Source organism: Anolis sagrei, chromosome 4 (genome assembly GCF_037176765.1).
Source record: "Anolis sagrei isolate rAnoSag1 chromosome 4, rAnoSag1.mat, whole genome shotgun sequence".
Lineage (NCBI taxonomy): Eukaryota > Metazoa > Chordata > Lepidosauria > Squamata > Dactyloidae > Anolis > Anolis sagrei.
Genome location: NC_090024.1, coordinates 11,082,392 through 11,095,985, shown reverse-complemented (window position 1 = coordinate 11,095,985; position 13,594 = coordinate 11,082,392). Strand labels below are relative to the sequence as shown.

General features: G+C 40.1%; 1 protein-coding gene across 2 annotated transcripts in view; it reads right to left on the bottom strand.

The window, feature by feature from the left end:
* The window catches only part of TRAPPC9 (trafficking protein particle complex subunit 9), a 334,050-nt gene that overhangs the window by 293,378 nt on the left and 27,078 nt on the right, over positions 1–13,594 (bottom strand). For both annotated transcript variants that reach the window (XM_067467261.1, XM_067467262.1), the window contains 2 exons: positions 6,979–7,195; positions 2,896–3,039 (listed from right to left, as the gene is read on the bottom strand). In XM_067467261.1, coding sequence (XP_067323362.1) covers positions 2,896–3,039; positions 6,979–7,195 — 361 coding nt within the window. The remainder of the gene's footprint in view (positions 1–2,895; positions 3,040–6,978; positions 7,196–13,594) is intronic.

Genomic DNA, 13,594 nt, shown 5'->3' with positions numbered 1-13,594 from the left:
TACAGAAATTATTCATAAGGATGCCATATATTGCGACAACTCATTGAACTTAACAAGTGATTTTGAGAAGGCGGGGCTTGTCATTTCCTTTCAAACAGTAATAACTTCCTTCTGCCATGTCACTAAGCAAGACATTCTTACTGACTAACTGGAATGAATATGTTTATGTCCCACATAAAAGACTTCTAAATGTATAAAACAATAGACATTACCATATCAAAGCAACCAATAAACCAAAGCAAAGATAAAATGGAGTGCTAAAATTGAAAGCTAAACATTAACAAAATACTTAAAACATTCGTAACTTCAAAAAATATTGTCACTGGAACAATAAACTCAATTTAAAAAATACTGGGTTCATAAAATTAAGAATCACACCAGCTTTACAGCCCTCCAAAGCAGTCATGGGCAAACTTTGGCCCTCCAGGTGTTTTGGACTTCAACTCCCACAATTCCTAACAGCCAGTAGGCTGTTGGGAATCGTGGGAGTTGAAGTCCAAAACACCTGGAGGACTGAAATTGGCTCATGACTGTTCTAAAGACCGGTTGAGTGCCAATGTGGTGATTTTTTGTCTGTGCCCCTGTTCAAAATATTTCACCTCAATTTCTATCCCTGTGATAATTGAATTTGAATTTGTTGTGGAAACAAGGACTGGGGATAAAGTTTCAGTGAAGATACCTTGGATAATATCAGTGGATAATAATGTTTTCAGGACTGAATTTCCCTTTTGAGGAGTAGGTTTCTCTCACTTCCTGTTGTCTCCCATTCTTAACTAAGGGCCTTTTGTAAGTTTGATGTTTATAACTTGGGGGCTGTCTGTAGAGGTTAAAAATTATTTGAACACAGCTAAAATAAGATACTTAGAATATGTTATTTTAAAACATTATAAAACTATAATGCATCCAAATAACGTAGACGCAGAAAGTCTCTCTCCATCTCAATTGCCACCGCCCTGACCACCGAGAGAAAGAAGTAGCAGTGGTATCTGCTGGACTTAATCTCTTTACACTACATCACCCCCTATTCCTTTTGTAGCACGTCTTCGATTATAAACCTGAGGACAGTTCTTCTTTGATTTGTAAAGTGCCATGTACAGTTATGGCATGAAAGAAAGAAAGAAAGAAAGAAAGAAAGAAAGAAAAAGAGAGAGAGAGAGAGAGAGAGAGAAAATCTGAATCAAATCAAATCAACTCCATACAGCTATGTTCTTACTTGCCATTGGTAGGACACCACTGGTGGAAACATACAGGCTCTTAAGGAAAAAAAGTCTTCCACAACAGGGTGCTACCTACGAAAATGTCCTCTCCCATGTTTTCCCATAGCATCTGACTGATGGGAATAAAAAGAACAGTTCTTCCTGCAAACCCCAGTCCTCATACAAGTATTATTAGGAAGAGGTCCGTCTTCAAGAATCAAGGTCTCAAACCATTTAGGGCTCTGAAATGCCATCAACAGAGTCAGTGCTGCTCTATGCAAATTCTTTGCTGCATTTTGGTCGCTAAATACCTTATAGGTACTAGATACCATGTGATCTTGGAAGCCAAGCAGGGTCAGCCCTAAAACCTCATCACATTGGGGTGTTTTGGTCCCTTTTTCTTCTTTTGGATGAGGCCTGCTGAGCACCATCAGATGACGCTGGTTTGGCCCCGCCCCTATTCCTCCCAATGTGGAGGGGAAGCATCTCAAGACATTTGCCAGCTCTGAGAGGAAAGTGGATTTTGGGTAACTATGCACTTTGTTGCCCTTTCCTCCATCTGATGGGGGAAACGGCAATGTGGCCTTTTCACCCATATGATAGGGACAGAGCGGCAACATGCCTTGTCCCATCCCCACTATGTGATGGGGAAAGGAAGGAGAGTGTGTGGGGTGCCACAAGGTGCCCTGCATAGCGGCCTTTTTGCCAGCAGCAGCAAGGTCCATAGTTAGTATTTGGATGAGACATCACCATTAAATACCAGCTGCTGTAAACAGTAGCATATATTCATGCGAAAGTCTTGAACAGGAGTCCCCCAACTAAAGTCCCACAGGCTAGATGCGGCCCTCCAAGATAATTTCACTGTCCCCCACCCTAAATTTAGTTAGGCTTAGGGTCGCCCTAAGTCTGAAACGACTTGAAAACACACAATAACAACAATCCTAATTGACTTGACTATCTCATTAGCCAAAAGCAGTCCCACACTTTAAATTTAAATACTGGTAAGTTCATGCTGGTTAAAATTATTTTTCATTTTAAACATTGTATTATTATTTTATTGTTTTTGCACTACAAATAAGATGTGTTTAATATTCATAGGAATGTGTTCATGTTTTAACTGTTTTCAAAAAAGGAACCATCTGCTTCTCTTAATAGATGGTGAAAGGTGAGAGCTTAAAGGTCCAGGCATCCTCAAAATGCGGCCCTCCAGCTGTTTGGGCCCCCAACTCTCAGAATTCCTGACCACTGGCCAAGCAGGCTAGGCTTCTTGGAGTTGGATGCCAAAACAGCTAAAGGGCCAGAGTTTGAGGGTGCCTGGCTTAGTTCATTCCGGAAAAACCTAAAAGAAGCACCAACCCATTCTACTCTCTTCACTTCTGTCCTTCTGAATAAATAGGTGAGGAAATAGTAGCAGTGGACAGGGGTGGATGGCCCCCTATGGAAGCCGCCCCTGGTGCTTTCCCGTGTGAAGAATGATCCTTGACTTATTTACAGGTCAAATCAAAATCCATAGTTTTGGTCCCAAAACTTATACATGAGGTTGACTCTTACAAGAATGTACAGTATATTTTCAGAGAAAGGAACTGGCATGGGAATTCCATGCTTTAAAAAATCTTCATTGATCGACAGGCAACTTGAAGGCATATCTTTTAATATCATCTATATATACTATAAAATATGCTTTTCATTTTAAAAGTACCTTGATCTGAAAGAAAATCCAACATTGTTTGCAAGAGAAAGGATAAGTGTCGAACAGAAAGTGCTGGGTTTCCCATTCTTCTAGAGGCATACACTAATTCATGAAGAAGACGCATCTGTACAGCAGCCCAACCGCGATGGGTTCCTTTAAAAAGTCAAGAACATTGGTCATATTAATAAAATCCCCAAACTGAACAGAAATCACCATTCAGTGAACAACACCTTTTAAAACATCACTTGAAGAGGATTTTACATAAGTCTAAAGCCCACACAAATGGAGAACATTGCTGCAGTACACAGAAAGTGATTCATCTGCTAAACCCAATTTCACAGAAAAGCATCCTGTGATGGAAAGTTTCACGGCGGCCCTGGAGGCAGCTCATCAAGTATAACATCCATGGTGCCTCTCAAAACATTTACCTTTAGTAGGTTTTTTAAAAGAGTCTCAATACTCTTAAGATCTCTGCTGTTAATATCTCATACCTATACAACAACACAGGTAGAACAGGTGAGGGTGAAGGCCAATTGCTGCAGCCTCTTCTAGCGTGTATGTTCGTCCTCATTAATAGCATTCACAAACATGCCCACATTCTAGTTTTGTTCATGCACACATATCCCTTTTTTCACCTGTGAAATGTTGGAAGGTACATAATACTGGTGCTGAGTTTAAGGGAGTTCAGTTTAACTGAAATATCAAAATTCTACATAAACCTACATAAACTCATCCTGCACAATCCACCCTTTTTGTGCTATAGTACATCAGAATATATTTTTAACCCAGTAAACAACTTTTTGCCATCTGGAAAAATCAGTTTAATATTTTCCATTCATCAGCTAAATTACAATGCAGTGCAGAACACAAATCATAATAATCAGTCAGATGTTTATTAAGGTTCTTGAATTCCAAGACATGTTTTCTCTCAAACCTTTTCTAGTCATTACTATATCATTATGACTTAATTTAGTCATTCAAGCTAAACGGCAATCACTTCATTATGATTCTCTGAAAACAGGACTTAGAAACTCATTAGTCAAATCCCAAATCATGATGTTGGATCAAAACTTTGCTTCCCACAAGGACAAGAGTTCCTTCTATCCACAGCAGGCTTTTGATGCGGCAGAGGAATCCTGCTGGCAGGAGGAGGGAGAAGACCCGTATCCATTCCCTCCTCTCCTGAAGCCCCACTCCTGGACTATTCTGAAGAGTTCCACCAAAGCAGGTTCTTGAGGGTCCAGAGCTTGCAAAGTTTTGTCATTGTTTATTCATTCAGTTGCTTCCAACTCTTTGTGACCTCATGGACCAGCCCTCGCCAGAGCTTCCTGTCGGCCACTGCCACCCCCTGCTCTTTCAAGGTCAAACCATTCACTTCAAGGATACCATCCCTCCACCTTGCCTTTGGCCGGCCCCTCTTCCTTTTTCCTTCCATTTTCTCCAGCATCATTATCTTCTTCAAGCTTTCTTGTCTTCTCCTTATGTGTCCTAATTATTTCACCTTTGCCTCTAATATCCTTCTCTCCTGTGAGCAGTTGGGCATTATTTCCTGGATCTATGGACTAGTTGGATCTTCTCGCGGTCCAAAGCACTCTCAGAATTTTCCTCCAGCATCACAGTTCAAAAGCATCTATCTGCCTTCGCTCAGTCTTCCTTATGGTCCAGCTCTCGCCTCTATAGGTTACTACGGGGAATACCATTGCTTTAACTATGCAGATCTTCCTTGTCAGTGTGATGTCTCTACTCTTGCAAAGTAAAGGGGAATAAACAAAATATTCTTCCCTGCGCTTCCAACAGCACAAATAATTCTGGACCAAGCATGTGGTGTAGTCATTTGAGTACTGAACTATAAATTTGGAGACCAGGGTTAAATCCCTGCTTAGCCACTGAAATCCACTGGATAACAACCTCACAGCCTCAGATACCCCCATGATATCTTCTTTGTGTCTCTATAAGACAAAAATGACTTGAAGGCACATGACGGAAACAAAAAATGTCTCAATACCATAAAAATGTTTGAATAAACTATTAAACATTTTAAAGGTAATTTTCTTCAGATGTGTTTATATAGTAAGGACTTTTAAAAAATTTATCATCTTTACTCAAGAAAAAGAGCTGATACTATTGAATGAAAGACTCTTTTGTACTAGGCTTCTTGGAACATTAATACACAAATGGATTTTATTATATAAATCTGCAACATTCTCAGAAAATAGAAATTGAATCATAGCCTTTTATCAACATTAAAGTGCACCCATAATACGCATCGTTCCCATTACCGGGTTTCACATCATGATTCCTCCCTACAAACACCTGTATAACCAGCTATTTTGAGATATTTTTTAAATGACAATTTAAAAGTAACAGTTTGATATATACTAGGATGTTTATTTATTTATTGACTCTTGAAGGATTTTGATTGTGCACTGTTTTGTTAAACTTTTGAAAGACCCGACTATTAATTCATTTTAAAGAGGTTTAGCATTATGGATTATTTAACTGTGTGTGTATAATTAGAGAGAGATGGAGACACATACTGATGTATTTGTACATTTTTAATCAGCACATTACTTTTAATAAGTGATCTTGAAATCTCCTTGTGGAGAGAAAAAGTGGGTATATATAATAATAAGAAGAAGAAGAAGAAGAAGGAGGAGGAGGAGGAGGAGGAGGAGGAGGAGGAGGAGGAGGAGGAGGCGGCGGCACTTGAAAACAGTAAGTGCTGACAAAATCACCATCTATTAGCTGCAAAAGGCCACCTTACTCGGATCTGTACACATTATTCACCGATACAACATATAGTCCTAGACACTTGGTAGTGTCCGAAAAATCCAGCATAGTGATCTTGTTTGCTGTGTACTAATCTTGTTGTGTATATAATAATAATAACAATAATAATAATAATAATAATTTTGGAGCACAATACTCCTGACCTCACGATCGTGTTAAAAAACAAAGTACGGATCATTGATGTTGCAATCGCAGAAACAACTGAAAAAACTGACACAATACGAGTATTTAAAGATCGAACTGCAAAGACTCTGGCACAAGCCAGTAAAGGTGGTCCCAGTTGTGATCGGGACATTGGGTGCAGTGCCTAAAGACCTTGGAGTGCACTTAAACGCAATTGGCGCTGGCAAAATTACCATCTGTCAGCTGCGAAAAGCCACCATACTTGGATTAGCATGCATTATTCACCGATACATCACACACTCCTAGACACTTGGGAAATGTCCAACGTGTGATCCAATACAACAGCCAGCATAGTGACCTTGTTTGCTGGGTACTAATCTCGTTGTTTTTCAAACAATGATAATAATAATAATAATAATAACTGAATACCTATTCAGAAAGGGGGAAATGATGATGATGATCACAATTTGATCTGTAATCTACTAACGTCTATTCATATTTTAATTAACCTCATATAACGCTAAACAATGTGAATTTTAAGATGGTAACGATGCTTTAGGAGAGTGAACAATAAGAATATGTGAGATCAGGATCTATAGGCCAGACGTTCTCCCTCCTGGCCTGTAGAAAGAAAACAAAATGTGATTGTGGGACCAATCCTTTGGCCAGTAAAATAATGCAGTGCAAAGAATAATTAGGAAAGATGTGCAATGACAATGGGAGTGATCACGGTGTACAAATTTTGGATTATGTGATTTTAATATTTATACTAGTTTTTTAAATGCTTTTTTAATGCTTAAATGTTGTTTATGTCTACAGTTTAATGGTTTTAATGACTTATTTTATGTTTTTTATGATTTTTTTCTGTCTAAATGTATGTTAGCATTGAATTTTTGCCATTAGTATGTTGTAAACGGCCTTTACTCCCCCTGGAGATGACAAAAGCAGTATATTAATATAGTAAATAAATAAATAAATAATAAATATGTCCCCCACAGCCATGGAAACTCACTGCTGATGTTGTGCAAGTCACACCTTCCCATTGTTAGCAGACAAATAGGGCAAATCTTCTCTGAATAAATATTCCTAGGTAACCCTAGGATAGGATCGCCACAAAGCAAAGTCAACTTGAAGACATATAACAACAGGTGCTTATTTCCCCTCTCAGTTCATCTGTACCTTTGCTGAAATCTTTAGGATCCAAAGATAGACTGTAACCAGGAAGAGTCTCCAGAAGGAGTTTATAGCAAGCTCTCCAGCCAGGCTCAGTTATACTGGGTGCCACACACTGCATTGCGGCCACACGCTTGAAAAAAGCAGATTTGCGATGAAATCCAATACGCTCATACAGCTCAGAAAGAATACTGTAACGCTGAATCTTTTCTTCTTCAGAAAGCTGTAAAGATTAAAAAAGAAATCCTGGTAAAGAGTTTTAATACAGAGAAGTTGCATCCAAAACTTGAGATATCAAACATGACTGTATCTCGACATTTATTCAGTCTTAGAGAAAAAATAAAGAACCATTTAAAAACTTGAACCATTGAAGACAATCTGTCCTGGAACACATGTGTGTTTTGTTTGGGAAACCAAAGAATTACTTGCCTACAGAACCAACACACAGTAGAATTTTTCCAGACTGCATTTTACTTTACATAAGCTGTAGCTGCTGCTTGATTTTTCTGTCTCTGCTATAGCAGTAATGTTTTATTTTAATCTGTTGCTATGTGCATGCAGTTTAGTATGCTCTTGTGGTTAGGTTCTATTTTCAAAATGTGCTCAAATAGGAAGACAAGGTGCAATAAACAAAATGAGGAACATTTGTTTGAAATGTATGGAGCTGGACCTCAACTTCAGCAGATTTTTCTTTCACAAATGTGATTATTTGCAAGTTTATTTGCAAGCCTTCTCACTGATCTCGAAGTCTTCCTTACATTGCCTCCTAGCATGATGACACTCCAGCAAAACTTTCCTGCACTGCTGTTGTTCTCCTTGCTCTCCTCCTCCTGCTTTCCTTTCTCCTTACCCACCAGCAGGCCCCTCCAACCTATGCTGCGTGTCATCTGTGACCAAACTTATGCCAATTGTTCACCTGCCTCCTCCTTCATCTGCCCAAGGGGATGAAACTGATATCTCCACCTCTTTCCCCACTATCACCCCAACAGTCATCTCTGCTTAATATCCTCAAGGGGAGAAAGCAGGGAAGAAAATAAGTGGATGACTGATTGTGCTTCTTCTGTGATCTCCACCTTCTTCCCTGTTTCCGTCCCCTTCTCTTTAGCTGGCCTCCGCTTAATATTCTTTTGGGGATGGACACAGAATATGAAGGGGTGCTTGATGTTATTGCTTCTGTGAGCTCCTTCTGCTTCTCCAGTTGCCCTAATCCCTTTCTCTCTTGCTGGTTTCAACTTAACATCTTCGTGGGTATGAAAAGGAAGGGGAAAAGACAAAAGCTGCCATCTCCTTTCCTTTCCTGCTTGCCTCCCCCTTCCCCATGCCATCTCTGTCTCTCTAGTTGGCCTCATTTTTCTTATGTACACAAACTCTGTTTAATGCACAAAATTATTAAAACTATTATCTATAAAAGTACCTTCAGGCTATGAGTATAAGGTATGTATGAAACATAAACTAATTTTGTGTTTCAACTTGGGTCCCATTTCTAAGCTATCTCATTATGTATATGCAAATACTCCCAAATTGGAAAGAAAAATCTGAAATTCAAAACACTTCTGGTCTCAAGCATTTAGGATATGGGATATTCAACCTGCAATGCCTTTTAGCAAGGAAAACAAAAGATAGTCAGATCATAATGTTTGACGCACAGTGGAAAGCTATTCATATCAGAGATTCCCAGGAGATTCAGAGATGGAAGCCTAATGGCATTCTGGTTTTCGACATATCTAACAGTTGAAACGGTATCAATTGTTCAGCATAACACTCTGTCTGAGCACACAACTTGAATGACGAGCTGCACAAACCTTTCTGGGCATCAAATAATACAGCAGTCCAAAATATAAATTCTTTTTCAGTAGCGCCAAATCCCATCAGAGCCCATTATTTCAGCTGTTTGACTAGAATATTTAACAAAAGAAATAAGCCCTCAAGAGGAAAATGAACCCACAAGAGAAAGGAACTTTGTTTGGATAACTCACTGTTCTGCATTATTTTGCATCAGCAGTATACAAACCAGAGTTAGAACCAAGTTTTCCAGTGCAACACTGCTGACCCCTAGTGAACAATATACAACTCAGGCATACATTGTGCTAGAGCTGGCGATAAAATGTTGATTTAAAGAATAAAGATTAAAGTCCTTTCTAATGGATTTTCACATGAACTGGTGACACTGTTTACAGATTTCTTATACTGGATTACAGATTTGTTTAACAGCTCGGTTCAGGTGATTTTTCAAAGTTTCATAAGCCACCAATTATAAAAATAAAACAAAAAGTCAGGCTGAGCCCTCCCTATGCACATTTTCATCACTTCATTTATGACTCATATTATGAAGGAGTTTCTGGTCACATCTATATCAGGGAATTCAGAATAGGAAACTCTGGTTTGATACAATTCCAACATAAACTTCTTCTTCTTATTATTATTATTAACTTTATTTATACCCCGCTAACATCTCCCGAAGGACTCGGTGCGGCTTACAAGAGGCCAAGGCCAACACATCAATAAAACAACAGTATAACAAATACAACAATAAATAAACTCATAAAGCAAAACAATAACATTAAAACAATAGCAATAAACATTAGACAATAACACCATGACGCATTTAAAACTGAGGCCGGGCCAAATGTAATGGATAAATTTTTAAAAAATGCTGGACATGACAGGTGAAATGGATAGGTTTTTGGAGATAGGTGCGGTGTGCAGACAATCTTAAATCTCTAGTAAAGTGCATTTGGGACATGATGCTAGGAGTTTCCTATTCAGGGAAGGCACACTGGAACAGCCACGTCTTCAAGCTCTTCCTAAAGACTGCCAACGTTGGGGCTTGTCTGATGTCCTTGGGGAGAGAGTTCCAGAGTCGGGGGGCCACCACAGAGAAGGCCCTGTCCCTCGTCCCCACCAAACACGCTTGCGACACAGGTGGGATCGTGAGTAGGGCCTCTCCAGATGATCGGAGAGTTCGTATACAGAGATGCGGTCACGCAGGTAGGCGGGTCCCAAACCGTTTAGGGCTTTGTGGGTAAGCACCTGCCCCTTGAATTGGGACCGGAAGATGAACGGCAGCCAATGGAGCTCCTTAAACAGGAACTCCTTGAACCAGCAAATCTAAAGCCTAAGCCTACAGAATGATGGTTCTAAAATCAACTGTACTGAATAAGAAAAAGAGGCAACATGATGAAAGTGGACTATGACTGGAGACCAGGGTTCAAATCCCCAGTCACTTTGGGGAAGTTACACTCTCAGCCTCAGAGGATGGCAAAGGCCAAACCCCTCCTGAACAAACTTGCCAAGAAAACCCTGTGATAGGATCACTTTAAGCTGATCATGACATAAAGGCACACAATAACAGTCTTAGAGGATAATATTAAACCTCTGAAATTAAGAGTTCTACAGCTAAAAGTAAGGTTTTGTGATTAAGAGGGAAAAAACTGAAAATGGTCATAGGACCAAAGGGAGATAGAGCTATGTTGAAAGGAAAGTTCTGCTTGGCCAGGGACGTTTTTTGAGGAAAAGAAATTTGAATATTCCAATTCTTGTCCTCAAACATCTTGAAACTTTCCACTGATAAAGAAGTATGACATACAGAATTTGGAAACTGTCTTTAGAATCATAGACTTAGAAGAGACCTCATGGGACATCCAATCCAACCCCCTGCCATGAGGCAGGAATATTGCATTCAAAGCACCCCTGACAGGTGGCCATCCAGCCTCTGTTTAAAAACCTCCAAAGAAGGAGCCTCCACCACACTCCGGAGCAGAGAGTTCCACTGCTGAACGGCTCTCACAGTCAGGAAGTTCTTCCTCATGTTCAGATGGAATCTCCTTTCTTGTCGTTTCAAGCCATTGTTCCGTGTCCTAGTCTCCAGGGAAGCAGAAAACAAGCTTGCTCCCCCCTCCCTGTGGCTTCCTCTCACATATTTATACATAGCTATCATATCTCCTCTCAGCCTTCTCTTCTTCAGGCTAAACATGCCCAGCTCTTTAAGCCGCTCCTCATAGGACTTGTTCTCCTTGATCATTTTAGTCACCCTCCTCTGGACACATTCCGGCTTGTCAACGTATCTTTTCAATTGTGCCACCCAGAATTGGACACAATATTCCAGGTGTGGTCTAACCAAGGCAAAATAGAGGGGTAACATGAATTCCCTAGATGTAGACACTATGCTCCTATTGATGCAGGCCAAAATCCCATTGGCTTTTTTTGCTGCCACATCACATTGTTGGCTCATGTTTAACTTGTTGTCCACGAGGATTCCAAGATCTTTTTCACACATACTGCTCTCGAGCCAGGCCTCCCCATTCTGTATCTTTGCATTTCATTTTTCCTACCAAAGTGGAGTATCTTGCATTTGTCACTGTTGAACTTCATTTTGTTAGTTTTGGCCCATCTCTCTAATCGGTCAAGATCGTTTTGAATCCTGCTCCTGTCCTCTGGAGTATTGGCTATGCCTCCCAATTTGGTGTCGTCTGCAAACTTGGATGATCCTGCCTTCTAGCCCTTCATCTAAGTCATTAATAAAGATGTTGAACAGGACCGGGCCCAGGACAGAACCCTCATCATTGGTTAAGTTTGCATTATTGTCATGTAATTCGTTAAGTTTGTTTTTTACTGATTGATTGCTGCCGTTGTGTAGTTTTGCCAGAATGCTATGTAAGTTTTGGTATCTGGCAGCTTGCATTTAAGATTCATGGCTTGCACACCAAACTCTGACCAACACTGAGTCACTCTAAATAAACTGTTGCTTCCCTCCCTAAGCCTCTACTTATTGAAATATAAAGAGAAATTTCCCCCTATAATTTAGCACTTTCCTCTACAGTGATTCAGGTTAAGGTTCTTGGATACATATAATTGTCCACTGCGGGAAAGCAGATACTGCAGAAAAACACAGCATCTCAGTTCTCCTCCTCTCCCACCACCCCCAAATTTGTAAGTATATACTAACCAAATCTACAATGTACTTATAGCTTGAAAGGTGAAACCAACTACATTAAACATTTTATAAGAAGTAGTCTAATCCATATGTTTTTTTTCTGCATGGAAAGCTAGCATTTTATTCCCTTTTCATACTCTTGGTATAGTTCTATCCCCCCAAAAACAACATTAAATAATTCCTTTAAATGCTCACATTTTTATTTTGTGTTACTCTAAGAGTTCCTCTTAATATGTCATTTATTTCTGAACCCAGTGATTCTCAAATTCAGTAGTTCAAAAAGAATTCAATAATTGAAATAAATATAATTAACTTATTTTTTTAAATACAATAAAAGGTCAAGGTAAAGGTTTCCTCTGACATTAAGTCTATTTGTGTCTGATTCTGGGGGGTGGTGCTCGTTTCCATTTCTAAACCAAAGAGTTGGCATTGTCCGTAGATGCCTCCATGGTCATGTGGCCAGTATGACTGTATGGAGTGCTGTTACCTTACCACAAAAGCGATATCTATTGATCTACTCACATTTGCAGGTTTTCGAACTGCTAGGTTGGCAGAAACTGGCACTAATGACAGGAGCTCATCCCTCTCCCCGGAGTCAAACCACCAAATTTTCGGTCAGCAAGTTCAGCAGCTCAACTGTTTAACCCACTGTGCCTCTAAATCCACGAGACCCATATCCATAATTTCACTGACTCCAAATTCATGGCTGATGCCACTGCTAACTTTCCTGATCTTTGTCTCAGGCAAAGCAGGGTAGAAAGGAGGCAGCTCTATTGTCAAGTTCATCCCTTCCTCCTTCTGCCTGCCCACTTGTCCATTGCATTTGATGAGATTGTCACACATCCCTCTCTATCCTTGCAGACTGGGTACTAATCTTAAATAGCAGAGTTCACACAGTGTGCCCTGTCTCTCATTTAGACAGTCCAACTTCTGCACTTGGGACACCACTGAGAGAGGTGACTTCCTTGGTGGTATCCTTGTTTGGTCAAGAGATGCACACAGCCCGGAAGGAGCCTGTGAAGTGATGTTCCTCTCCCAACAGAGTAAGTAGACACACTCCACTTTGCCAGGATCAGGAAGCCTTCATCCCCTACTCCATGTCATTCATTGTGGCTGAGCTACCCATGTTTACTTCAACTAAGCAATAAACCTTTGTCACCTTAATCTGCCAGAAAATCTCTCCACATGACTTGGCTTCCCAGACTTGTACTGTCCATCCCCTCACGCCATTGCAACAGGAACAGCAGGTTGCCCACACATGAAGCCTTTGGCCCCTTAACCTGCCAGAAAAAGCAGATCACTCTATGCAGATAGGCTTTCCCCCAGATCTGAAACCCAAGAAGCCAGTTGTACAGAATTTAAGGGTCAAAGAGAAATAACTGTTGACACATTTATTTGTAGGCTTATTTTGAAGTCCAAAGCCACTGGACAACTGACAAGGCCATAAATATTAACAACAGCATGTGGTCAAAAAAGAGATGAGAATAAAATGTTTTATATGCAGATCAATAATAGTGTTTGAATGCCACATTTGCAGGTTTTTGAACTGCTAGGTTGGCAGAAACTAGGACTAATGACAGGAGCTCATCCCGCTCCCCAGAGTCAAACCACCAACTTTTCGGTCAGCAAATTCAGCAGCTCAACGGTTTAACCCACTGTGCCATCAGGATATAGGGGTTGTATTAAATA